The following is a 27,884-nucleotide window of genomic DNA, read 5'->3' on the forward strand; positions in this document are numbered from 1 at the left end:
ATTCCGATGGCAATTTCCTTCTAGATTCTACCCAACACGGCTTCAGATCACGACACTGTCTGTCTGTGTCTGCCTTGATAATGGCCACAGAAGAAATCTGAAGACTCATGGATGGGCTGGGTGGGGGGGGGGGGGGGGGGGGGGATTGTCCTCATCCTGCTTGACCTATCAGCAGCATTTGATACAGTTAACCATACGGTATTGCTGTGGTGGCTGAAGGCAGTAGGTATCATAGAGACTGCTCTAATCCTACTATCATCCTTGGCATCCAGGGAACAGCTGATCCACTGGGATGGTCTTAAGTCGGCGTACTTGTGCATCCAGTGTGGGTCAGCTTTGTCACCTACATTGTTTAACATTTATGTCACCCCTTCGGGAATGACTTTGCTACAAGAGATAACCACCTGTGCCTAACTCGGCACACGACAGCGACACAGCTACTGTTACAGTTACCTTTCTGACCCTAGAAGTAAGAATACCCATGATATAGAAGGGAAACATTTTCAATAACAAACTCTACCAAACAAGCGAGTGGGTGACCGCATGGTCAGGGGACATTGGCCATTCCAGGAGTGGAATCCAGCGAGGATTCCTCATTTTTGGAGAAATCACGTCCCAGTTCAAGACATAAAAATAAGCCCCGAAGAAGCCCATTTTGGGCGAAGCGCGTAGGCTGTGGATTATATGAAACCCAATAAAAGCATTTGACAACTACACCATCTGTTTGGAGATTCATCACTCCTGTCATCCATTTATGTTTTATGCACGGCATTTGAAGCCAAAATCTGCATTGTACACGTTGCCTCTCCACATGTGTGTAAAAAAGTTTTGAAGTACGTTTAAGACCAACCTAGGTGGCTGGTCTTAGGAGGTGGGCAATAGTGCTTATTGTGGCTGTAACCAAGGAACGGTTCTTAAAAAACTGAAAGGTAGTGCGGCAATAATCCCTGACACCAGGTTCTGTGTTGTAGCTGCTTCATGTCTTTTTTTTAAATTTATTTATTTTTTATTGGAGTTCATGGTGTAATAAGGAAATACATAAATACATAACCATAAGCAAGGTTTAAGAACATCTGATACATATATGAACAATTAAAGAACACAATAGCTAGCCGCCGTAGTCTTTCTCTTGGGGATATGAAATAATTCAACAATCAAAGGCACTCAGCCATCTGGGCTATCTCTCAGGTCCTCAGGAGCAGGATCGATGTGCCTCCTCACTCTGACGCCATCTTGCCTCCCTCCGGAGATCAGTCCTGTAGCTGCTTCATGTCTGTGTAGTTACAATTACTGTGGAATTTTAGGCACTTTGCTGTTTTGGTTGGAACAGTACTGTGCATCATTGTTAGGATATGTCCTCGATTGTGTGCTTGAGTGGTTGTGTATGTCTGTGGATTTGAGTCTTGTGAACATGTGTTTGCATTTCGATGTGCATGGATCTGCATTTGTGTGTGTTATCTGTTTGTGTGTGCTTGCATCTGTGTATGTTTCTTTCTGTAGGTGAGTGTTGTCTGTTCTTTGCCCGTCATCATAGCTGGGAGGATGAGTGCACTTAATTGACATTATAGAAGAATTGCTTTATTAACCTTCTTGCTGTCTCAATTTTGCTTGCAAATGTACAATTTTCACACTCTTTCTTCAAAATTTTACCAGGGAAGAACCCTTGCCCCCAAACTTCCCTAATAGCAGTCTTGCTCGGTCGTTCACCATAAGACAGACATCCCAAACTTTTACGCCCCTCCACTTTCAAACCTCACCAGCCACCGCTGCCGTTGACTAAGGCCAGGAACCTTGGATTTTTGTTTGATAATGAGCTAAAGTTTGGAAAACAAATTAATCAATCTCCTCCTGCTTTTTCACTCTGTAAGTCCTGCACAAAATCCTGCTGTTTATTCCACTAACTCGTAGGAAAATGGTATTTGGAGCCCTTGTCCTTTCTAGAATTGACTATCGGAACGCATTATTCCTAGAAATAGATAAAGGCCAGACTGCTAAATTGCAGTCTTAGCAAAATGCGGCAGCTCATGTGCTGCTTGTTTTCCCCAAACATCACCCCACGTCTGCTAGTATCAGACAGCTGATTTGGCTCCCTGTCCCTCAGCGAGTAAAATTCAAAGCCCTCTGCCTTGTGCGCAAGGCGCTATATGGAGGAGGTGCCATGGACATTCAAAATCTATTTTTCTGGTACTTGCCGCAACAGAGTCTGAGGTCAGCCAATATAGGGTTGCTACTGGTCAAAAAGATTTTTAAAACGCTAGATGGGGTGGCAAGAGCTTTTCCCACCAAGCAACCAAGCTGTGGAATTCCCCCCTGACCAAAATTAGACTACAATCCAATAGGTCTATCTTCAGGAAAAACCTTAAGACCTGGCTTTTCCCTTAAGCACCTATGATTGGCAAGTTTGTGCATCAATACCAATTCACCCTAGCACCAAGACGCCTCGGCAATCGAGGTGCTTTATAAGTATACCAGTCAGTTAGTCTTAACCCTCTTTCTGGACTAAGCCTGAAAGCTGCTCTCCACGGCTACCACTTAGACAACTTTCTATGGTTGTCTAAGAACACTAAAATCACCATAAGCATTGCCTGGGCTTAGTACAAGGTCCTGCACTTAAATAAGCGTGCACCATATACTAAGTCAGCCTCTTACACAAGTATATAGTCAATCTTTGAGTCAGATATTTACATATGTGAGAAGAATGTATATTTAGATGGATAATTCTAACTCCAGATTCCCCATGCACCATGTGCGCTGCTAGGTAGCATATAAGTGCCACCCATGCACGCTGGTGTCAGTTCCTTTTTTCATACATTTGAACGCAGATCCTCTCCTTTTTTTGTCAGTTGATGAATCATCTTACCAAATCTTTTCTAGTATGCAAGAGAACGACGTCTCCACCGAAGACTACAGGGTTCATGCCATGACATGACTGCTAGAAACAGATGTCAGTGACCAACTCGCACTAGGTAGATAGGCCTGTGGTGTTTGGGCTCAGGGTACAGCTCCAAGTTGTGCAGTGTGCACCCGCAGGTGATCCTGGACCATGAAGCGAGGCCGAAAACGTAAAGAAATTATGGACCTCACTTAAGTCCTGTCCGAAGGCGAGTTTCTTCTTGGAAATTGTTAATATGTGACTCTTGGTTTTTAGTGCTTCTGGTTCTGTGAATATATATATATATATATATATATATATATATATATATATATATATATATATATATATATATATATATATATATATATACATACAGATGTATTCTTGTATTCTTTAGCTAATAGGGTAGACACTTTTGCTGACTGGTACGTGAAATCTAGGATAGAGTGTAATTTTTTCCGCAAAATACCTGGGGCGGCCCCTCCGCTAAGGTGGAGGAGCGTCGCCCCCACGGTCGTTCAGCACTGCAAAAAAGATAACAGTTTTCAGTTTTTTAAAGCTTTATTCGACATTTGTCATAAAAGCATTCACCTAACCCTAATACAATAAATACTACACATAAAATACTTGCTAAAATACATATTAAACATGAATTGTCGAATAAATACATGATAAAAATACACTGGATTATCACACTTCTTAAAAGGTAAGTTTTTCTAAAAATTAAAATACAATAATTCATATGGCAAAGTGCAAAATTAATAATGTACATAATTTCATTGGGATGTAAATGCCATTAGTGATCGGGTACGAATTGTCCATGCCCAGGCCAGAAATTTTGCTACCCCAACCACAAGCACAGTGGAACAATCTGTTTCAAGTATCCTAAGAGCTACAGATTGACTGCGGGTTCCCATATTTAAGCACACTGGTTTTAACCATTTCCGTCTGGGGGACGAGTACAGTGGGCAACAGAACAAGAAATGGGAAATGTGCTCAGTTTGTTCATTACAATGGTGACAGTGTTCATCCCAAGCTGGGGACCAATGCTTCTTGAAGGCATTCACCGGGAGTGTGCCTATGCGAAATTGAAAATAAAGTTTTCTATCATAAGGTTTTTCAATGACATCCCAAAAAGATTCGCATGAGGGGTACATTTTTATATCCAAGAAGCGAGATGTTAGACTTGAACTTGTACCATCACTGAACATTGTAAAATACACCATTTCCCAATATAGTTCTTTCAGCTTTGCTTTCGTAGGGAAGCAGGTCACATCTTTGGTGTCCCATAGATAATCCAATTTCAGTTTTATAAGGAGTCCCCGGAGCTCCTTTAGCCATGGGATACTATGGAAACGGTCGAACTTAATGACGTCCATCAAGGCCGCCGCATAGTGACTTAGTTCTGGGGTCACCATGATCCGTCTCCAATATAGAAGGGGCCGTAGCCTCGCTGTGTCCTCTATACCTTTTCTTCCGAGATCCAATTTTAATGGGATTGTGGGTGTGCTTTGGGGAACCATCACAAGCCCTCGTAAAAATCTGTTTTCTGCTCGGCCCAGTTCTCTCAAATTAGAAAACCCCCATAATTCAGAGCCATATAAACAAGCCCCCAGGACTTTCATAGTGTAAATTTCCAACACACAGTTTACCGGCTTTGTTAGCGAGGTTCGATGTTTTAGGGTAATTGCACCTGCTAACTGCCTAAACTTTAGTAAAGTTGTATTTATATGTGATTTCCAGCTCATGTTTTCCTGTAGGATGATGCCTAGGTAAGAGAAAGAGTCCACCCTTTCTAGGGGTGTACCTTTATATTTTATTACACCTTTAAAGGTGGACTGCTGGTTAAGGCACATGAATTTTGTTTTGGTGGTATTCAGTTCAAGGCCCCTACCACCACAAAACTCACCAAAGGCATCAACCACTTTTTGGAGACCACTAGGGGTGCGGGAAAGTAAGAGCGTGTCGTCCGCGAACATGAGGACGGGGACACGAGAGCCTGCAATTACTGGGGCGTCACTAGCAATCTTCTCTAGATGTTCAACAATGCCATTTATATAGATTGAAAAGAGAGTCGGCGCTAGGACACACCCTTGTCTCACCCCACGTTCTACCGGAAAGGGATCAGTTACTTCTCCTTGCTTGCCCCATCTTATTCTTGCAAAATTATTTTTGTGGAGACGGACAAGGAGTGTAAGCAATTCCTGGCTTAAGCCTACGTCCGCCAGGGTCCGCCAGAGTTTTTCTCTGGGGACCAAGTCGAAAGCGGCTTTTAGGTCCACAAAGACTGCGTACAATGTCCCCTTCTTTAAGGTAACGTTTCTCCAGTAGATGGTTAAGAAGTGGAGGACTTGATCAACGCTACTGGTTAAAGGGCGAAACCCAGCTTGGTAGGATGACAAAATATTCTTTTCATCAATCCATTGCTGCAGTTTATTCTGGACTAAGCGGCCCATTAGTTTTTGTGCTGTATCAATCAGACTAATGGGTCTATAGTTTTTAGCCAGAGTTCTATCACCTTTCTTGAATATGGGAATAATTTCGGCTCCCTTCCATGAGGCAGGTACTTTCCCTCCCATTGCCACCGCATTAGCCAGCATTGTAAAATAACTACACCAGGAGTTCCGATCCGATAAAAATATATCAGCCGGAATTCCGTCCATACCTGGAGCTTTGCCCCCTGCTACACAATCCAATACAATACTCACATCCTTTTCAGCAAATATTGGAGATTTGTAGTAGACATGTGGAGGAGGACAATCATGGGTAAATGATGGGTTACAGGCATACTGTGGTTGGAAGAATTCTACCCAATTGCTTTTCGGGACATGGTTCATCGGCTGGAGGGCTACGCCACCCTTTTCCCATTTTACTATGGCCCAGAAACGCTTGGAATCCTTGGAGGCACATGCCTCCTTGAGTTCACACCAGCAATCCTCATCCCAACGCTTCTTTGCCAGTTTTTGGGTCTGTCTATACTGGTTTCTCGCCAGCCTAACTGTTGATGCATTTCCTATTCTCAATTCTCTGCTAAGATTTTGTCGTGCTATCCTGCAACTCTTGTCATACCACCCTATACTCTCTTGAACCTTTTTCTTTTTGTTTAAGACTACCGTTTTGAAAAAGAAACTTTGAATTTTGGAGAATAGTTTCTCATGGGCCTCCATCATGTAGTCTATAAAGTCAATCAACCCATAATGGGACTTAATCTTAGAGACTTCGTCCACCACTAATTCCTTGAGATTCTCTAATTTAGAAACGTCTTCTGGAGCATACTCCACTTCAGGTGGCGAAGGTTATTTGAGCTTACAAGATCTTGCGTCACCATTTCATTTCCTCTTGGATGTTCGGAGGCTTCTTGGTAGGGATGGAGTGTCAGGCACAAAGGATTGTGGTCACTTTCTATTTTATCTTTCACTTCCATATCTACCAATTTATTCCAAGCCCTTACATCCAGAAGTATGTAATCTATTCTGCTGGCTGCTCGGCCATTTTCAAATGTATTTTTCCCCATTAAGTCAGAGGGTGCCCGTCCATTGACTGCTCTAAGCCCTCTTGAGAGACAAAAACTCTTTAGTTGAATTGCTACAGCGCTCCATTTTTTAATGACTGGAACATGTAGTTGAGGAATTCTCCACTTGGCATCCTCTTCTTCGGCCAGGATCCTATCCTCTTCACCCAAAGGTTCAAAGGTGGTGTTGAAATCCCCGCCTATTATTACATGGGGTGGTACTGGTAGCATTTCAATGTGATGCTCAAGAGTCATTATGGTCTCTGATAATTTACCCCCACCAACTCCCCTGGAGTAAAGATTAAACAGGGCAAGTTGTTGGCCTTTTTGCCAACTAATATCAAGAGCTAGAATATCATTAGAAGGTATAGACCTTTGCTTGACTGTGCAGTTCAATGTTTGGCGTACCCAAATTAACAGGCCCCCAGAGGGTCGGCCTACCCGATTTCTTACAGCTGGTACATAGAAGTTCAGGTACCCTTGCCGGAAAATTGGGATGAGCGACCAAGTTTCTTGCAGCATAATAATATCATAGTGGTCGATAAAATCGACCCAATCTGGAATGTTTAGTTTGTTTGTAATGCCGGCTATATTCCAAGAGACAAGAGTTAATGGCAGTATATCCAATTGTTGATATATCCGGTCATTATCAGGAATGTTTACTGCTTTTTCAGATTCTGTGCTTGGTGTTAGACCTCCACTCAGTGTTGGTAACTTCTCAGTCACCTCTAGTACTCTATTTTGTCCCTCTAGAACTATGCTTAGTTCCTCTGGGGCAGGAGTGTAGGATTCCTTGGGGACCAAGGTCAGTATTTTTGATAAGCGCTCGTGTGGGGTAGGTGTCCTATCGCGCCCCTGGTGCAACTGGGTTTTAGGAGGGGCAGGAGAAGAGCCCACGAGTCAGTCACACTCGTTTAAGTCAGATAGCGCAGAGTAGTGGTTTTCCAGATTTAACCCCCACTCGCATAATGGGCCATTCCTGGCCCTTCTATTTCCCACAACTGTCCACTTTGTTCTCAGTATACTAGGTTTAGCTACTAGGCCTCTTCTACTATAGAAGAAGTCCAGTGTCAGTGGTATTATTTCTGCTGTTCTATGTTGTGGTGGAAAGATGTTCCGTAGGACATCAGGTAATACTTCGGGGCCCTTGAAATTCAAAACCACGCAATCCCCTTGAAATTTCTTTGTCTTAGTGCCTATCCACTTAACCCTTCTTGCTGTAAGCAGATCATCAGATAGCTTTTCCTTGCCCCAAGGAGATATATGCATGTTGTTACTAAGCCACTGCAGAGCCTTATTTCGTAAAGAATCTGGAGACTCAATCTGCCCTGTTTTCAGTGGTGGTGTGTTAGCAAGCACTAGAATCAAGGGGGAAGCTTCAACAATTAATTCAACTGGGCCGGTTTCTGGGTTGAAAATCTCAGAGGTAGTGTTACCTACTGTTTGCACTGGATCTAAGATTGGAGCAATGTCAGGAATATCACCGGGTCTAGAGCTGGCTTGCTGTGTTTGGTCAAGTGGGGCTTGTAGGCCTGCGTTCGGGTTCCCCCCAAGCATTTTCCCTGCAGCCTCTATATCTTCAAGTTTGTGTATTATTAAATTTGGTATTTCCCCCACCCCCTCATTGGTTTTTCTCAGGAGGGTCTCTAATTTATTTACTTTATTCGCTAGTTGGTCTATTTTTGATATAAGGGGTTTCATTAGCCCTGATAGTTTGGACTCCAGTATACCCATGAGCTTATTTGAAAGCGTATCCTCCCAGGCTATACTTTCGTTCTCTTCCTCCCTTATCCCTTCTTCCGCCCTTTTATTTGTTCTTCTAGGTGGAGTTGCAGGTTTATTCTTACAGGAACGTAGACCACCTCTTCTAGGCGGAGCCTTAGTGATCCCTCTTTTAACTCTTGGTGCGGGGACAGGGGTAGGAGGGGAAATGCTCTCTGAGTCTAGCTCTACAATTGTATCGGATTTATTTAAGTCTTCTGCAATGTGTAGATCGGCAATAGAATCAGGTTGTTGGACAATAGATGACGTGGACACATTTATTGTAGGGCAATCATTAGGGTCCTCGATAGGATCGGTGGTGATTGTTTCGTCGCTGGCAGGATGGAATACCCCTGATGGATTAATTTGGGCACAAGGTGGAGAGTCCATGAGTCCCAAAGAGGACCTCCGATCATTATTGATTTTGGCCACTACCTGGACCAAATAATTGTCCATTGTGTTGGCCGGGGTGACAGGTGTTTTTTGCCTCGACATAACAATCAGTCAAATCTGGGCAGCGGAGCCCTGGTAATAAATATAGCAATAGTAGACCAGTTACACAATGACCGCAGGGAATGTAGAAGTATGTCACCTTACCACATGTAGATTTGGATGTTGGGGCAAAGAGGGGTGGCCCAGTCCAGTCTCTCACAGTCTAGAACGGGCTAAAACGGGCCCGCCCTTGGCCCGGGCTTCGCCCGGCGTCCCGCTCGCGTCCCGCGAGACGGGGGTGATGCGCTATTTCAGCGCCTCCAGGCGCGCAGGTGACGCGGCGTGCGCCGCTTGGGCTTCTGGGTTCTGTAGTCCAGACCCACTCGACCACGCTCCACTCGGCCACCACTTTACTCCTAGTTGTCAATGGAGTCGGGCAGCGGGAGGCGGGAGGGCAGGCTGCAGCACACGGAGATCCAGCAAGGTAGCGAGGCGTCAGAACAGCGAGGACGTTGCTTTGAGACAGGTTCCCCCCCTCGACCGGGGTGATGCGCTATTTCAGCGCCTCCAGGCGCGCAGGTGACGCGGCGTGCGCCGCTTGGGCTTCTGGGTACTGTAGTCCAGACCCACTCGACCACGCTCCACTCGGCCACCACTTTACTCCTAGTTGTCAATGGAGTCGGGCAGCGGGAGGCGGGAGGGCAGGCTGCAGCACACGGAGATCCAGCAAGGTAGCGAGGCGTCAGAACAGCGAGGACGTTGCTTTGAGACAGGTTCCCCCCCTCGACCGGGGTGATGCGCTATTTCAGCGCCTCCAGGCGCGCAGGTGACGCTGCGTGCGCCGCTTGGGCTTCTGGGTACTGTAGTCCAGACCCACTCGACCACGCTCCACTCGGCCACCACTTTACTCCTAGTTGTCAATGGAGTCGGGCAGCGGGAGGCGGGAGGGCAGGCTGCAGCACACGGAGATCCAGCAAGGTAGCGAGGCGTCAGAACAGCGAGGACGTTGCTTTGAGACAGGTTCCCCCCCTCGACCGGGGTGATGCGCTATTTCAGCGCCTCCAGGCGCGCAGGTGACGCGGCGTGCGCCGCTTGGGCTTCTGGGTACTGTAGTCCAGACCCACTCGACCACGCTCCACTCGGCCACCACTTTACTCCTAGTTGTCAATGGAGTCGGGCAGCGGGAGGCGGGAGGGCAGGCTGCAGCACACGGAGATCCAGCAAGGTAGCGAGGCGTCAGAACAGCGCGGACGTTGCTTTGAGACAGGTTCCCCCCCTCGACCGGGGTGATGCGCTATTTCAGCGCCTCCAGGCGCGCAGGTGACGCGGCGTGCGCCGCTTGGGCTTCTGGGTACTGTAGTCCAGACCCACTCGACCACGCTCCACTCGGCCACCACTTTACTCCTAGTTGTCAATGGAGTCGGGCAGCGGGAGGCGGGAGGGCAGGCTGCAGCACACGGAGATCCAGCAAGGTAGCGAGGCGTCAGAACAGCGAGGACGTTGCTTTGAGACAGGTTCCCCCCCTCGACCGGGGTGATGCGCTATTTCAGCGCCTCCAGGCGCGCAGGTGACGCGGCGTGCGCCGCTTGGGCTTCTGGGTACTGTAGTCCAGACCCACTCGACCACGCTCCACTCGGCCACCACTTTACTCCTAGTTGTCAATGGAGTCGGGCAGCGGGAGGCGGGAGGGCAGGCTGCAGCACACGGAGATCCAGCAAGGTAGCGAGGCGTCAGAACAGCGAGGACGTTGCTTTGAGACAGGTTCCCCCCCTCGACCGGGGTGATGCGCTATTTCAGCGCCTCCAGGCGCGCAGGTGACGCGGCGTGCGCCGCTTGGGCTTCTGGGTACTGTAGTCCAGACCCACTCGACCACGCTCCACTCGGCCACCACTTTACTCCTAGTTGTCAATGGAGTCGGGCAGCGGGAGGCGGGAGGGCAGGCTGCAGCACACGGAGATCCAGCAAGGTAGCGAGGCGTCAGAACAGCGAGGACGTTGCTTTGAGACAGGTTCCCCACCTCGACCGGGGTGATGCGCTATTTCAGCGCCTCCAGGCGCGCAGGTGACGCGGCGTGCGCCGCTTGGGCTTCTGGGTACTGTAGTCCAGACCCACTCGACCACTCTCCACTCGGCCACCACTTTACTCCTAGTTGTCAATGGAGTCGGGCAGCGGGAGGCAGGAGGGCAGGCTGCAGCACACGGAGATCCAGCAAGGTAGCGAGGCGTCAGAACAGCGAGGACGTTGCTTTGAGACAGGTTCCCCCCCTCGACCGGGGTGATGCGCTATTTCAGCGCCTCCAGGCGCGCAGGTGACGCGGCGTGCGCCGCTTGGGCTTCTGGGTACTGTAGTCCGACCCACTCGACCACGCTCCACTCGGCCACCACTTTACTCCTAGTTGTCAATGGAGTCGGGCAGCGGGAGGCGGGAGGGCAGGCTGCAGCACACGGAGATCCAGCAAGGTAGCGAGGCATCAGAACAGCGAGGACGTTGCTTTGAGACAGGTTCCCCCCTCGACCGGGGTGATGCGCTATTTCAGCGCCTCCAGGCGCGCAGGTGACGCGGCGTGCGCCGCTTGGGCTTCTGGGTACTGTAGTCCAGACCCACTCGACCACGCTCCACTCGGCCACCACTTTACTCCTAGTTGTCAATGGAGTCGGGCAGCGGGAGGCGGGAGGGCAGGCTGCAGCACACGGAGATCCAGCAAGGTAGCGAGGCGTCAGAACAGCGAGGACGTTGCTTTGAGACAGGTTCCCCCCCTCGACCGGGGTGATGCGCTATTTCAGCGCCTCCAGGCGCGCAGGTGACGCTGCGTGCGCCGCTTGGGCTTCTGGGTACTGTAGTCCAGACCCACTCGACCACGCTCCACTCGGCCACCACTTTACTCCTAGTTGTCAATGGAGTCGGGCAGCGGGAGGCGGGAGGGCAGGCTGCAGCACACGGAGATCCAGCAAGGTAGCGAGGCGTCAGAACAGCGAGGACGTTGCTTTGAGACAGGTTCCCCCCCTCGACCGGGGTGATGCGCTATTTCAGCGCCTCCAGGCGCGCAGGTGACGTGGCGTGCGCCGCTTGGGCTTCTGGGTACTGTAGTCCAGACCCACTCGACCACGCTCCACTCGGCCACCACTCTACTCCTAGTTGTCAATGGAGTCGGGCAGCGGGAGGCGGGAGGGCAGGCTGCAGCACACGGAGATCCAGCAAGGTAGCGAGGCGTCAGAACAGCGAGGACGTTGCTTTGAGACAGGTTCCCCCCCTCGACCGGGGTGATGCGCTATTTCAGCGCCTCCAGGCGCGCAGGTGACGCGGCGTGCGCCGCTTGGGCTTCTGGGTACTGTAGTCCAGACCCACTCGACCATGCTCCACTCGGCCACCACTTTACTCCTAGTTGTCAATGGAGTCGGGCAGCGGGAGGCGGGAGGGCAGGCTGCAGCACACGGAGATCCAGCAAGGTAGCGAGGCGTCAGAACAGCGAGGACGTTGCTTTGAGACAGGTTCCCCCCCTCGACCGGGGTGATGCGCTATTTCAGCGCCTCCAGGCGCGCAGGTGACGCGGCGTGCGCCGCTTGGGCTTCTGGGTACTGTAGTCCAGACCCACTCGACCACGCTCCACTCGGCCACCACTTTACTCCTAGTTGTCAATGGAGTCGGGCAGCGGGAGGCGGGAGGGCAGGCTGCAGCACACGGAGATCCAGCAAGGTAGCGAGGCGTCAGAACAGCGAGGACGTTGCTTTGAGACAGGTTCCCCACCTCGACCGGGGTGATGCGCTATTTCAGCGCCTCCAGGCGCGCAGGTGACGCGGCGTGCGCCGCTTGGGCTTCTGGGTACTGTAGTCCAGACCCACTCGACCACGCTCCACTCGGCCACCACTTTACTCCTAGTTGTCAATGGAGTCGGGCAGCGGGAGGCGGGAGGGCAGGCTGCAGCACACGGAGATCCAGCAAGGTAGCGAGGCGTCAGAACAGCGAGGACGTTGCTTTGAGACAGGTTCCCCACCTCGACCGGGGTGATGCGCTATTTCAGCGCCTCCAGGCGCGCAGGTGACGCGGCGTGCGCCGCTTGGGCTTCTGGGTACTGTAGTCCAGACCCACTCGACCACGCTCCACTCGGCCACCACTTTACTCCTAGTTGTCAATGGAGTAGGGCAGCGGGAGGCAGGAGGGCAGGCTGCAGCACACGGAGATCCAGCAAGGTAGCGAGGCGTCAGAACAGCGAGGACGTTGCTTTGAGACAGGTTCCCCCCCTCGACCGGGGTGATGCGCTATTTCAGCGCCTCCAGGCGCGCAGGTGACGCGGCGTGCGCCGCTTGGGCTTCTGGGTACTGTAGTCCAGACCCACTCGACCACGCTCCACTCGGCCACCACTTTACTCCTAGTTGTCAATGGAGTCGGGCAGCGGGAGGCGGGAGGGCAGGCTGCAGCACACGGAGATCCAGCAAGGTAGCGAGGCGTCAGAACAGCGAGGACGTTGCTTTGAGACAGGTTCCCCCCCTCGACCGGGGTGATGCGCTATTTCAGCGCCTCCAGGCGCGCAGGTGACGCGGCGTGCGTCGCTTGGGCTTCTGGGTACTGTAGTCCAGACCCACTCGACCACGCTCCACTCGGCCACCACTTTACTCCTAGTTGTCAATGGAGTCGGGCAGCGGGAGGCGGGAGGGCAGGCTGCAGCACACGGAGATCCAGCAAGGTAGCGAGGCGTCAGAACAGCGAGGACGTTGCTTTGAGACAGATAACGCAATGTTATTATTTTATTTTTCCTTGCTGAAGAAGTTTTGCAGGGTGGGGCAGGGCAGGGCAGGTCAGAGCAGAGCAGAGGCGAGGAGTGGTGGCACTCTCTTAAGTGTGTATGCCTATTTGGCTGGCCGTCTTGCACAACTTTGCATGTTCTCCACCGGCTGTTTTGTACAGCCTGGTGGAGAATATGCAGGTAAGTGATCTTCTTTTTTTTTTTTCTTTTATAAAACCCTCTCCCCAATCCTGCTTCCCGGGAGCAGCCCTCACTGCAAAATGCTTTGTCTGTAATGTGTAGATAGCGGAGTCATTCTACCGACATGAACCATATTGTGTCCCCTCCAGCTATGCAATGATTAGTGGGCACTTTCTCGCCCTTTTCAATGTCGCCATGGCATGACATGTCCTGTGCTACTAAATTGAAACAGGAAGTAGGTTTTGTTGCAAACATTGCAGGGGACTTTGATATTACTTGACAAAGAGTTTTTTTCTGATTATCGATATATGAAAGTAGCTGTATACATTTAGTCTAAGCAATAAAAAAATATTGTTTTGCCACTGCCTGTTGTTGCAGGTATTGGTTTTGCCAAAATACACTTGAAAAACCAGTAGAGGTGTCCGCAATGTAGGAATGTTCTGTTTTTACTTCCAAGGTGACTGACAAGTTGCTTGTGAATACAACAGGGTAGTCATCTTGAAAATATAGAAAATTAAAATTGCATTTCTAGCGGTGGCAAATCCAGTAGTGGGTATCAAGGTTGCTGATCGCTACTACTAACTTTGCCAACACTGGTACAGTTTTTCGAGCATTGGCAAAGACAAAATTGGGCATGGGTGTTTCGCCTTGGCAGCCAGAAAGAAGGTGGCAGAGGGGGCTTAGAAAGAGAGACACTGAGCTGGAACAGTGCTTGATGTTAGGGCACAGCAGCAGTTCTTGGTGGTTGGAGGGAGAGGGGCTAGAGAACTAAGGCTGAAGAGGAGGGCTGGTGGACGGTAAGGGAGCACATGGAGGGAGTGTGTGAGGAGGGAAAGAGATGAGCAAAAAGAGAGAGAAGGAAATTCACTCCCATCAAGTGCTAATCAGAACTGCTACCCAACAAATTAGTTTCCTGGCAACAGCAATGGAAGGATACGTTTAATCATTCAAAAACAATGATGAACCTCACATTCTGCAGGGGCGGGACAACTACACAAATAGTGAGGAAATTCATTGAATCAGGAGCCAGGGATTGGAATAGACGAAGAAGCAACTCAGTCTTGTAAGGGACTTTAAGTATAGATTATAGGCTTGGTTAGAATTTTGTCTGCTAAAAACGGCTGCAGTTGTCTTTAGGGCAACCACAAAAATATGAGTCTTTGTACAGGTGCAATGGCTGATATTCAACTCACGCATAATAAACGAGAGCTAAGTAGGTAATATATCTTTGTTTGGGAATTACTCTGACTGTGAATCCATGTGAAAATAAAGAAAACATAGAATTATAAGGAAACTTTACAGGCATATACACTGCTCTTTATTGCTAAATGAAGCAACATCCTATTATCTTGATTTTTTGTTTGTTTGTAGGCCTGTAATATTGAAAATAAACAAGACTGGATCAAGCACATCCGGGAGGTTATCCAGGAGAGAACTATTCATCTAAAAGGTGCATTAAAAGAACCAATTCACATCCTTAAAACTGCTGCAGCCACCAAATACAAAGGACAAAGAAGGTGAGCAGCTATGCCCCTCTTTTCTATATGTAAACATATATTGCAATTAAAGCAGACTGAAATAGTTCGGAATGTGAACATTCAATGGCTGTCAAATTCATTGCAAACAAGGGCATAACTACCAGTATGGCAGTCTCACCTCTGTTTGCAGCTCCCTATACCCTTTCTGGCGCTTACACTTCCCCAAGACTGGAACTTTATTGTTATTAATAATTTCCCTGCACCATACTTTTCATCATTTTAATCTATCTATTTATTTTTGCACCCATGGTGCCCTTTCGTCTGTTCACTTCTAAGCAGTTAACAGGCATTTACTGTGAAGATTTTCACTTATGGCATGTTATTTCAAACTGCCATTGATTCAACAACCGTTTTTTGGCACACAATTGACCAATTGTTTTGATAAAACAGTGTGATTTTTCCTGTACCTGACTGTATGTTATAAACTTAAGTTTTCAGAAAAAGTCCCCTGACGAAGAGTTAAGCCCAAAATGCATTGGGCAGAAATGCTAACAGAATCATAAATGTGATATATACTATGTAAATAATAGTATCAAGATATGAAAAGAATTAAAGGAATTTATGAAAACCTCATTATTACGCTTTGAGAAAATTTCGGAAACTTCACTTTTGGAGTGCAACTTGGAGACGCTCCCTCATGAGGGATAGCGCTGATTTCATTGCTTAATTCAAGCTTCCCATTCCTCACATTGTTTGTAATAATAAAACCTAATCATAATATTGCGGTAATATATGGTGTTATAAAAAGCAGAAGTTGTACTTTATAGCTGAGCATCAGGTGCCAAGGAGACAATTAAAAAAAAAGTGTACACAGGACACCTCCAGAGCAACTACATTGTCACTGTTTAGCTGAATATAACCAAGACTACTGCGATTTTCCCAGCATCTGGCCAATGACAGCAATGATTCAAAGGCTTACTCATGCACTTTTGAGCTTGTGAAATACTGTGACTAGATTCCTAACATGTAGGAGTTTCAAAGTATGTTAAACTAGCAGCATTTTGATAGTTGGAAGGTGTGCTAATTGAGGTATCAAAGCACAAGGAAGTATTGTACACAATGTCTAATTTCTGTGTACTTGTAGGAAAATTAAAAGTGCTACATTGGAATGATGAAAATATAGATTAGAGTGTTAAATGAAGAACTTCAGCGACTTCCAAAGATTTGTAATTAGGGAAATGAGGCATGCATAAAAACATACTTCTAAATGCTTTTCAACCTGCTTGACTGAAGAATCCTTAGCCCTTTTTCATTTGCCACTAACTTTCAAAAACAATCCTGGTTGCAAAATCCCCTAATTCCTAGGTAAAGGTAATATTCAAATACAAGTTTTGTTGAATGTCGCTGACTCAGTGTTATTTAATATAGACTTTTTTCTATTAAATATGCCTCTGTTCCTTGTGATCACTGCACCCCATGCCCCACAAGCACTTGATTGCAGGTATAGTATGCTTCCACCCTTTTTCTGTACTGGGTACACCCTTCATTAGTGGTAAACTCAGTTCCTGAAGTGTTAACGTATTTCACTTCCCAGGACTGATGAGATGAGTGAGTAACTATAGCAAGGCAAAGGATTAAAAGTCCCTGGCTTTTGGTTTACTGCTTGTCATACGGGACTAAACCTTGACACTGGGATGTTGACAATTCTTGTGGCATGCCCTTTAGTGCTTGCATTTGTCAGGTCTCTGGATCTTTTCTGCAAAGTGATGTTTTATGTTTTCCGATTAATATAGGGGTGATATGATTCTAACTTGAGGCCTTCAAGGAAAATGATAAATTGAGAAAAAAATCTTAAGATTTAAGTTTGTCTCTACATGTAAATACGTGTAATATAGCCATTTTTGTAACCTGAACACAAGCCGACGATTGTTGAGAGCTTTGAAACTCACTTATTCTAAAATAATTCTTCTAGCAGTGGAGAGTGCTGTGACTGCTCTCTTCATGCGCTCCGTCTAAACCTGCATCCTGACGCCTGGAAATCCCCTGAGTTGCTTGGACCATTTTGGGACAGGCACTGTTGAAGAAGGAACCGGCAGACTGCTGAGTAGCTTTAGTTTTAGTATTTCTGTAGCGCAACCCTACCCAAAAAACAGCTTAGAAGTAACCCCCGCCGATGCTCGTAGCAATAAATAGTTGGACAACTGGGTCATAAAACTCCCATGAGAGCTGCATCAAAAATCCAACTCTGGTGCCACTAACCCACCCCTGTAATCCTATGGGTCAAACACACAGCCACATTTGTAAAGCTGCAAGAATGCCTCTCAAAGGCAATAGAGAGCATTAGCTAAATGGTGGCACTGTGCACGCCAGATACCAGTGTGTCAGCAGGTGTACTTGGTAAGGATGTTAGCCCCATGAGAAGCCAGTACATGCTAAAGGGCACAAGGTAAGGCCCAGCTGTGGCATCATATTAGCACAAGGGTGCTGCAGCTAGTACAGAATGCTAAATAAGCAGAAGAAGGGAGGGAAAGATGATTTTTCCTCAGGTAGATGTGCAAGAAAATGGCACAGCTGAGAAAATAAATGACATGTTTAAGAGTGTCCTCAAAAATTGGATTAAGTACAAATTTATATCTTAGCGGTGGAATCCTGCCACTAGAGAATAGAGACTAAAGTTTTTAAACTCAAACCGGTGAAGCAGTTGAATGGCACACTTTGACCGGAAGGTAATTCAGTGGATGTGGTGATAGTGGTTTGGGAACACGAGGATTTCAAGAATTGCAATGTCAAATGTTGCACTCATTCCCAAAAATAGATTTGGAAATATATTGAATAGAGAACATCCAACATTCAAGTTCTAGGCTTTCCGCCATTGGCTCCGGAGACTTTAGTTACAGGTAAAATGCATTCTTTTCTCTTGAACTAATTAGTGCTCTCTCAACAGTGGATGGCATGATTTGATTAAGACAGTCTGAAGGCCTCCAGAGCTTCAGGCACCTTTCCTGTGCCAGATGTTGGGATTGTCAAACCTTTTGCCAGGCCTAAACGTTCCCTTTTTATACATATAAGTTGCCCTAAAGGTAGGCCCTGTATTACTCGCAGGGCAAGGTGCAATGTATTTCAAAGGCAGGGCATGTACTTTTAAGATTTACATGCTTTAGTAGTGAAAAACGACCCATTTCATTTTTCACTTAGGCAAGGCCTATATCTCCCATAGGTTAACATTGGAATTACCTTATTACATCTTTTAAGTGTAATTACCAATTTTGAAGAGATAGACTTTTCAAGTTTGCTGTCACTGGACTTTAAAATCTCAACTTATGGTAAAGATGGATCTTAATTTACAGTTTAGCTAATGCCGCTCTTAGAACGTTGGCGTTTACTTTAGCCATTTGGTACCTGCTGCCTGTGTTTGTTCAGTCTGGGCTGAGTGACAGCTGGGCTTGGTGTATTCCCTCTAGACAGCCACACACAAAGGAAGCTTAGGTTTGTCTCAATGGGCCCTCCTGCATGATAGGTGGTATGAGCCAGGCACATCCTCACACTTTTACCTGGATAGGATGTGTCCTCTCCAGACACAAAGAGCCACATACCCCCCTGTAGTTAATCTGAAGCCAGGCAGAAATGGAGGACCTCTATGCACTTCATAGCTTTCTTTTAAGTCTCCCCCACTTCAAAGGCAAAACTGGGCATAAGTACTGGACCTCTGACACCATAACTTAAGTAAACTTCTGTGACAACTCTGCCACAAAAAAACTGCTTTCTGATAAAAGGACTGCTGCTTTGCTGAACTCTTGCCTTGCCTTACCTGCATCTACACTCTACAAGCTGACTTGCCAAGTGGTGCTGCCACAGTCCTGGACCCTTGAAAGTGAGCCCAAAGGTGCTTCTACGTCTAGAACCCATGCATCCTCATTAGAACCGGTGCATCTTCACATTTGCATGAGTCAGAACCATTGTTGGGTGGAGTGGACCCTACCCCCCTCTTTCGGAACTAGTGCATCGCCTCCTGATATGACGCATTGCCTACTGCGGGAGCAGCTGCCTTGCTTCACATTTTGAATCAGCACTTTGCACTTGAAACAGACGCATTGATCCAGTTCCGTGGAGAAAATCGATGCATCGTGTCCACTGCGTGGCTCGACACAGACTCATCTCATTGGCTGCACCTTGCATCTTCGTCGACTACAACGCATCTCGGATGAAGATTCTTTAGTTCAGCGGACCCAACTAAAAGAGATGGTAATTTCCGGCTGGTACCGCCTAGTTTAGTTGTTCCTAAGCCCGCTCCGAATACAATCACGGAAAGAGGTTTCCTTATCAACGCTAGGTCTCTAATAAAAAACAAGCATTTGCAATGCAATAGGTCTCGCGTTAGGAAAGTTTGAGCTATTGTTATTGTAAATGACAATTTTTTTTATTTATGTGTTGGTTTTGAAAATAGCTAAATTAATAGCATTGTAAATGACAAAGCTATTAATTTAGCTATTGTGCTGTGGTGGTGCTGAGTGGTGCTGTGGTGGTGCTGAGTGGTGCTGTGGTGATGCTGAGTGATGCTGCTGAGTGGTGCTGTGGTGGTGCTGAGTGGTGCTGAGTGATGCTGTGGTGGTGCTGAGTGATGCTGTGGTGGTGCTGAGTGATAATGTGGTGGTGCTGAGTGGTAATGTGGTGGTGCTGAGTGATAATGTGGTGGTGCTGAGTGATAATGTGGTGGTGCTGAGTGATAATGTCATGGTGCTGTGGTGGTGCTGAGTGGTGCTGTGGTGGTGCTGAGTGATAATGTGGTGGAGCTGAGTGATAATGTGGTGGTGTTGAGTGATAATGTGGTGGTGCTGAATGATAATGTGGTGGTGCTGAGTGATTTGGTGGTGCTGAGTGGTGCTGTGGTGGTGTTGAGTGATAATGTGGTGGTGCTGAGTGATAATGTGGTGGTGCTGAGTGGCGCTGTGGTGGTGCTGAGTGGCGCTGTGGTGGTGCTGAGTGGTGCTGTGGTGGTGCTGAGTGATAATGTGGTGGTGCTGAGTGGTGCTGTGGTGGTGCTGAGTGGTGCTGTGGTGGTGCTGAGTGATGCTGTGGTGGTGCTGAGTGATGCTGTGGTAGTGCTGAGTGATGCTGTGGTAGTGCTGAGTGATGCTGTGGTGGTGCTGAGTGATGCTGTGGTGGTGCTGAGTGGTGCTGTGGTGGTGCTGAGTGATAATATGGTGGTGCTGAGTGGTGCTGTGGTGGTGCTGAGTGATGCTGGTGTGGTGCTGAGTGATGCTGGTGTGGTGCTGAGTGATGCTGGTGTGGTGCTGAGTGATGCTGGTGTGGTGCTGAGTGATGCTGGTGTGATGCTGATTGATGCTGGTGTGGTGCTGATTGATGCTGGGGTGGCGCTGAGTGGTGCTGTGGTGGTGCGGAGTGGTGCTGTGGCGGTGCTGAGTGGTGCTGTGGCGGTGCTGAGTGGTGCTGTGGGGGAGCTGAGTGGTGCTGTTGTGGTGTTGAGTGATGCTGTGGTGGTGCTGAGTGATGTTGTGGTGGTGCTGAGTGATGCTGGTGTGGTGCTGAGTGATGCTGGTGTGGTGCTGAGTGGTGTAGTTGTGGTGCTGAGGGATGCTGTGGTGGTGCTGAGTGGTGCTCTGGTGGTGCAGAGTGGTGCTGTTGTGGTGCGGAGTGGTGGTGTGGCGGTGATGAGTGGTGGTGTGGCGGTGATGAGTGGTGGTGTGGCGGTGATGAGTGGTGGTGTGGCGGTGATGAGTGGTGGTGTGGCGGTGATGAGTGGTGGTGTGGCGGTGATGAGTGGTGGTGTGGCGGTGATGAGTGGTGCTGTGGCGGTGATGAGTGGTGCTGTGGTGGTGTTGAGTGATGCTGTGGTGGTGCTGAGTGATGCTGTGGTGGTGCTGTGGGGGTGTTGAGTGGTGCTGTGGTGGTGTTGAGTGATGCTGTGGTGGTGTTGAGTGATGCTGTGGTGGTGCTGAGTGATGCTGTGGTGGTGCTGAGTGATGCTGTGGTGGTGCTGTGGTGGCGCTGAGTGATGCTGTGGTGGCGCTGAGTGGTGCAGTGTTGGTGCTGAGTGATGCTGTGGTGGTGCTGAGTGGTGCTGTGGTGGTGCTGAGTGATGCTGTGGTGGTGCTGAGTGATGCTGTGGTGGTGCTGAGTGATGCTGTGGTGGTGCTGAGTGGTGCCGCTGAGTGGTGCCGTGGTGGTGCTGAGTGGTGCCGTGGTGGTGCTGAGTGATGCTGTGGTGGTGCTGAGTTGTGCTGTTGTGCTGAGTGATAATGTGGTGGTGCTGAGTGGTGCTGTGGTGGTGCTGAGTGATGCCGGTGTGGTGCTTAGTGATGCTGGGGTGGCGCTGAGTGATGCTGTGGTAGTGCTGAGTGGTGCAGTGTTGGTGCTGTGTGATGCTGTGGTGGTGCTGAGTGGTGCTGTGGTGGTGCTGACTGGTGCTGTGGTGCTGCTGAGTGATGTGGTGGTGCTGAGAAGTGCTGTGGTGGTCCTGGGTGGTGCTGAGTGGTGCTGTAGTGCTGCTGTGGTGGTGCTAATTGATAATGTGGTGGTGCTGAGTGATAATGTGGTGGTGCTGAGTGATAATGTGGTGGTGCTGAGTGATAATGTGGTGATGCTGAGTGATAATGTGGTGATGCTGAGTGATAATGTGGTGATGCTGAGTGATGCTGGGGTAGCGCTGAGTGATGATGTGGTGATGCAGAGGGCAGAAAAAGGCACAAAAAACGAGTCTAACAGAAGGCAGAAGGGCAGAAAAACAAGGGAAAACGAGTCTAACTGAGGGCAGAAGTGCACAAAAAACGAGTCTAACAGAGGGCAGAAAGGCACAACTAGCTGTGGTTTCGGAAGACACATAATTGAAAGTATTGTAAAAAAAATAATAGTTTTGAGAAGGTGAAAATATCTAGCTTCATAAATATCCATATGAACATGTCACTTCTTGATTCCTTAGCGCCTAAAAGCAATAAAGTTCGGATTATGCGCTAATATAAGTAAAATAAACTCGTTCAATGGACACTTTATGCTGCCCGTAAGGGGTTATCATGCAAGTGAAGGAATTAAGATGAGAACGGAAAGGTCCTGGGGCAGAGAGAAGCACTGAAAAACAAGTGGCTTGTTGCAGTCGTCTTCTACAAATGCATATCACCCTTTCAGTGGTTTGCAGTGCTCCTTTGAAGTAACTCAACGTTGTCCAATTCCTTGCAGTGTCCTTATCTGCTTCACTAATCTCTGACTCACTGACAGAGAGATGTACGACTTTCACAGTCCGCAGTGGCCCGGCTGACTATATTTACACAAAAGTTAAAGGTGATATTTTCAGTCGCTAGTTGCAAAGCCGTGCAGGCACAGACGATAAGACAGTTGTCGCCCTGTGGGGCTTATAAGTAAAATGCTTGAATAATTACTTTATCGAGCTGGGGCTTTTCTCTTCGGTAGCTCGCTTGCTGCGTTACTGTACTCCACTATTTATAAAGGGACAATCTTTTGCACACTGAGTCATGTGCCCGTGTTAACTTATTCCGGCTATCATTCCAGTCGTTGGTTGCTACTCCGTTATTTAGAGCAAGAAAATGTTCCCAAAGAAGACAGGAAAATATGAGCATGTCCTATTGCGTAAGAGACGCGTAAAAAAAAGCACCATATATTCCGTTCAAAGCACTTTACTGAGCACCAGTTTCTACTTTGAAGAAAGTGTAACATTAAATACAGTAAAACTTTACTGCCTCACATTCACATGTTTAAATTACTCAAGCCTTCGCGCTTTGCTGCGTCATGAGGGCGGATGCAGTTTAACGGATGACCATCTCTTTACGAAAAGGAGAAAGACTGCCTGGCAACTTGCAAGAAGGATTGTAATCTTACGTGCAGGCACTTTTGTCTCACGTTATGAAGCATTCCCATGCTCAGAGAATTGCCCCCTCCCATCTTGACGAACATTGATGAAGTTCTGTGATGTTCGAAAAAAACGTCAGTTAACTGGTTGATCGAAAATTTATATTTATGTGCGGTACTATAAAGGTGTTTCAGTGAGCACGTGAGTGGTGCGCAAAAGAAGCGAAAAGAAACAAGCATTGGTGCTGCGCGGCTGTAGAAAAATATATACAGTTCCTTAATATTATCAAGAGGCGTATGTGTGTGTAGTGCAGTAAAGATGTCACTCAGGAGGCAGATGTTCAACAACTCTGTAATTACTAGCCCTGTCATTGCTATTAGGGTAGTCAGAGTCCTCTCTGTCTAAGTCTATAACAAGAGTTAAATGAAGTATTGGATGCCTAGAAGACGCTGTGAGCACCTACATGCACTTGCACTGCCCCTCGATACACATTCCTGTGTCTGCAACCAAAATGGCTGATCATGCTTATTTACCACATGTGGTAACAATTGTTTTTTTTTCATAGTGGCAAGTCCGTTCCTGTAACCAGGTGGTGACCTGAGTGCCTGTGCAAACCAGTGATTTTGCACTGCCTTGACCAAAAGTGTGCCGCCATTCATAGAATAAAAGCACATGCTTTTAAAATTAGAGTTCTAGACAATATCACTATTGATTTTTTACATAACACTTAATGCTAGGGCAACCTATTTCTGAGCCCTGTACAAATAGGGGGTACCGTGGTATATGGAGAAGAAGTCATTTGCCCACGTTATGTGTAGGAAGACACCAGGATTAGTTCTGATGTATGTCCACAATCTAGTTCCTGAAACACGTCTCCTCTGCATTTCCACTTGCTTACTAACTGTTCACACGCTCCCACGACTATGCGACGCACTGTGATGGCAGACTGTAAGGCGCTTTGTGGCTGCCTTAGTGCCTGCTGACTGCAGCAAGAGTGCGACTGACCAAGTCCGGGAGTCTCCAGTAGACCAACTTCAGCAGTAGCAAAAGTACGGTATCCGTAAGGTGGAAATAAGACCGCTTTAGAATTTAGATAAAACAAGCAGCCACGGGGCGTGGGAGGGAGAAAGCGACAGTGTGAGGGGTGATTGGAGGACGGAAGAGGAAACAAGATAGGAAAATGATTTACCAGCCTGTTCAAAGATGCTAACAGAAGCACAGGGCAAGCAGCCACAGGGGTACGGGAGGGAGCAAGAGACAGCAATGAGAGGGTGAAAGAGGGATGGGATAGGATATTAAAACAAGGGGAAAACGAGTCTAACAGAGGGCAGAAAGGCACAAACTAGCATTATCGGAAAAGCCGAAGTAGTAAGGCGGACTACTGCTGCAGGGGTGGTGTGCGCTCTGAGGGAGGGGAGGCGCTTCAACAACAAAACCATATGGGGTGCAGCAGGGGGTGGATCAGATCGCTTTGAAGTGAAGCTCACAGCCTCGTGGCCGTGAAAGTGGGATGTAATTAGGGGGAGGAAAAGTGAGGCCGAGCAACAGATGCCTGTGGGAGGGAGGCTGATGATGCAGGCGGCTCGGGGAAGCAAATTGCAGCAAGCTCGAGCAGGTCTCGTCATCTGCAATGCCAGAAGCATTGGCAGAGGTCGAGACCTAAAAAATCCGAGTAAGGCTGTGTGCGGGGAGGTGCTGGAGCTGGGGAACAGATGGCCGCGAAGCAGGGGGCGGGGCAGCGGAACCCTTTGATGTGGCCTGGCGGCTGTGAAAGGTGAAATGCTGCTGCCAGGGGGAAGGCTCGGTGCATGAGAGCAGGTCACGTGATTGTGATTCATGTGAACTGGTCAAAATCCGCTGGAGGAGAGCCCTTGGCCTGAAGTAGTGGTTTAGCGGCATTAGACTCACAATTCATTCCTTGCGGAATAGAATAGGCGAGACCTAATAATACTGCCTTTAGGGACTTTGTTTCTGCCAGGAAACCCACATGGGTGTTTATTACAGAGACCTGGGCGTCTGATTCCTCCGGACCTGATTTGGTAGATGCCATTCCCACTGGGTATGCCCTTGCTAGAATGGATAGGATTGGTCGTCGTGGAGGAGTCTTAGGAATCTTATATAAAGATTCTCTTATCTATCGCACTGAGGCCTTGTCTACTCCTGACGCCTTTCAGGCTCTTTATTTTTCTATCAACTCCACTCCTTCCATCTCCTTCTCCGGCCTCCTGTTCTATAGACAGCCGGGCCCTAGATCTTCCTTTAGTCAGGATATGATAAAGCTGTTAGAGCCATTTGTTGAGAGGGCTAATATCACCCTTCTGGGCGATTTTAACTTTCATCTGGAAAACATGGAATCCAGAGATACCAAGACACTATTGGATACTCTGGGCTCTTGTGACCTGACGCAACGGGTGGTAGGTCCCACCCATCTGGCTGGGCACACACTCGATGGAGTCTTTTCTAATGATCTCAGGTTGAAGGTGGCTCCCCTGTCCCTCTAGCATGGTCCGATCGCCTGACTGTTCCATTAGAGTTGTCTGCTTTGGACATATCCTCTTCTCCCCTGGACGCTAAGAAGTGGGAACTTAGGAGGAACCTTAAAGTCATCAATAATGAGGTCCTCTTTCCTTAACTGAACAAACTCACGCTTGCTGAACTGCAGGGTGCCGATTCTGCTGCTCTCGAACTCGCAAGCACTTTCTCAGGGGCTCTGGATACCTTGGCCCCCTTTAAAAAGCATTACTCTGCGAGAAAGAACCCTTCAGCCTCCTGGTTCTCGGACAGACTTAGGCTGCTGAGAAAAGGGTGTCGCAAACAGGAGAGACGCTGGAGGACCAAGTTGGATCCCTCTGAGAAGGAACTTCATAAACTCCACCTAAAAGATTACAAATTAGCTATCATAAAAGAAAAGAGAGATTATTTTTCCAAGATTACTGTTTCACTCAATTCTCCTAGAGATCTTTTTAAAATATTAGACTCCTTATCTTACCCTCAGGGAGCCGATCCAATAGTAGAATCTCAAGAGCTGTGTGATAACATTTTGGTCTTTTTCCAGTCTAAGATCGTGGATATCTATAGCTCTCTTGAATTATTAAATCAGGGTATGATTTCCTCTGATACTCCTGCTCTTTCTAGAGTTTGGAGCTCATCTGTTGGACCCCCCCCCCAGTCTCCTGTCCTTTCCCTTACTCACCCCTGAGCTGACTACTCAACTCTTGGACAATACAAAATCGGGCTCCCCTTGGATTCCTGCCCGCTTAAAGTTCTTAAATCTTGCCGAGATGTTGTGACTCTCCCCCTCATGAATGTTATGAATTTTGCAATCTCGGAGGGAGTATTTCCATCTTCTTGGAAGATGGTGGTTGTTAAACCCCTTCTTAAGAAGCCGACTCTAGACCCAGGGGTCTTGAAAAATCTACGCCCTATCTCACTTCTCCCTGCCCCGGCTAAGATGTTGGAATTCCATCTTAATCGACATCTTAGCTCCTTTCTTGGGGACTCGGCCCTCCTTGATATTTGCCAGCAAGACTTCAGGAGATCTCACAGTACTGAGACCGCCCTAATGGCAGTTGTTAATAACATCCGCTCCCAGGTCGATAAGGGCCATAGCACTCTCCTGGTCCTTTTAGACCTGATGGCGGCTTTTGACACCCTATCTCCCACTATCCTGATCTCTCGCCTTAGGGAGATAGGGGTTGGAAGCCCTGCCCTGAGCCTTTTGTCTTCCTTCCTTTCCGAAAGAGAACAGAGAGTGAAGCTAGGCCAGTTTCTCTCCACTCCGAAGCCTGTGCATTGTGGGGTCCCTCAGGGCTCCTCGTTGAGCCCTACATTATTTAATATCTGTGTAACCCCTCTTGCCGGGATAGTTAGATCTTTTGGGCTGGAAGTACTTTCATACGCTGACGACACCCAAATAATGGTCTCTCTTTCGCAGCCTGTGAAGGATTCTGCTCTGAACTTCAGGAACTGCATGGAGGAGGTGTCTCAGTGGATGATTCAGAACTTCCTGAAACTGAACGGGGACAAGACGGATGTGTTAATCTTCGGGAGTAGTCCGGATATCTGGTCTAACGACTGGTGGCCGGCCTCTCTCGGGGATTGCCCTCCCCCGTCAGTTTGCTAAGAATCTAGGGGTTCTGATGGATCCCGCGCTTTCCTTTGACTGTCAGGTCAGTAGGACCGTGTCCACCTGTTGTGGTATCATCAGGGTTCTCAGAAAAATTGCTCACTACCTGTCTCCTGACGCCCGGAAACTGGCCACTGTGGCATTAGTCTCCTCGAGACTGGACTATTGTAATGCCCTCTATGTGGGCATTAATAAGAGTCTTATTCATCGCCTCCAGATGGTTCAGAACGCGGCCGCAAAGATGGTTCTTAACCTCCCTAGGCTTGCCTCTAGTTCGGCAGCCCGTAAAAACCTTCATTGGCTTCCAATTCAGTCTAGGATTTCTTTTAAGATTCTTTGTCTTGCCCATGGGGCCTTTTATGGCACAGGTGTTGAGGGTCTCAGGTCACTTATACATCCGTACGCCCCCTGGCGATCTCTTCGCTCCTCTAGCAAAAATCTTCTTGAGGTACCTAAGTTCAAAAAGGCCAAATGGGGAGGTAGAACTTTTTCCATGGCTGCGCCTAGATTGTGGAACTTCCTATCCCCTAAGCTCCTGATGCATCCCTCTCTTGCGTTGTTTCGCAGAGCATTCAAAACCTGGCTTTTTTCTGAAGCGTATCTGTAAGATCTTCCCTGGTTACTTCTCTCTTCTTGACCTGCTTATGCGCCTTGACGCCCTTGGGCTAAGTTGCGCTTTAGAAAACTCCTTACATTCATTCATTCAACTGAGTCCTTGTATCCGGCTCCATTCCAGTCAGCCTGAACATTTGACATTGCCCTGGTCCAGCGCGACAAGATAACCCTTTTAAGCTCCTATTGCTTCTAAGCACGATTTTACATTTATTCTTTAAAAATGTATATCTCGACTTGTACTTGTTGGATTTTTGTTGTTATGGATTCGTTTTATTCATAAAATTAAGCTCTTTCGTTCTAACCTGGTGTGGAGTCTTTCTGTTCTGTTTTGACTGTTGTTTGAAGT

General features: G+C 47.9%; 1 protein-coding gene across 1 annotated transcript in view; it reads left to right on the forward strand.

Moving 5' to 3' along the window:
- TRIO (trio Rho guanine nucleotide exchange factor) overlaps positions 1-27,884 on the forward strand; it is a 5,246,815-nt gene that overhangs the window by 2,983,151 nt on the left and 2,235,780 nt on the right. Inside the window, exon 32 of the mRNA XM_086965300.1 lies at positions 14,872-15,017. Within this exon, the coding sequence (XP_086821426.1) occupies positions 14,872-15,017 (146 nt within the window). The remainder of the gene's footprint in view (positions 1-14,871; positions 15,018-27,884) is intronic.

Source organism: Lissotriton vulgaris, chromosome 4_1 (assembly GCF_964263255.1).
Source record: "Lissotriton vulgaris chromosome 4_1, aLisVul1.2, whole genome shotgun sequence".
NCBI lineage: Eukaryota > Metazoa > Chordata > Amphibia > Caudata > Salamandridae > Lissotriton > Lissotriton vulgaris.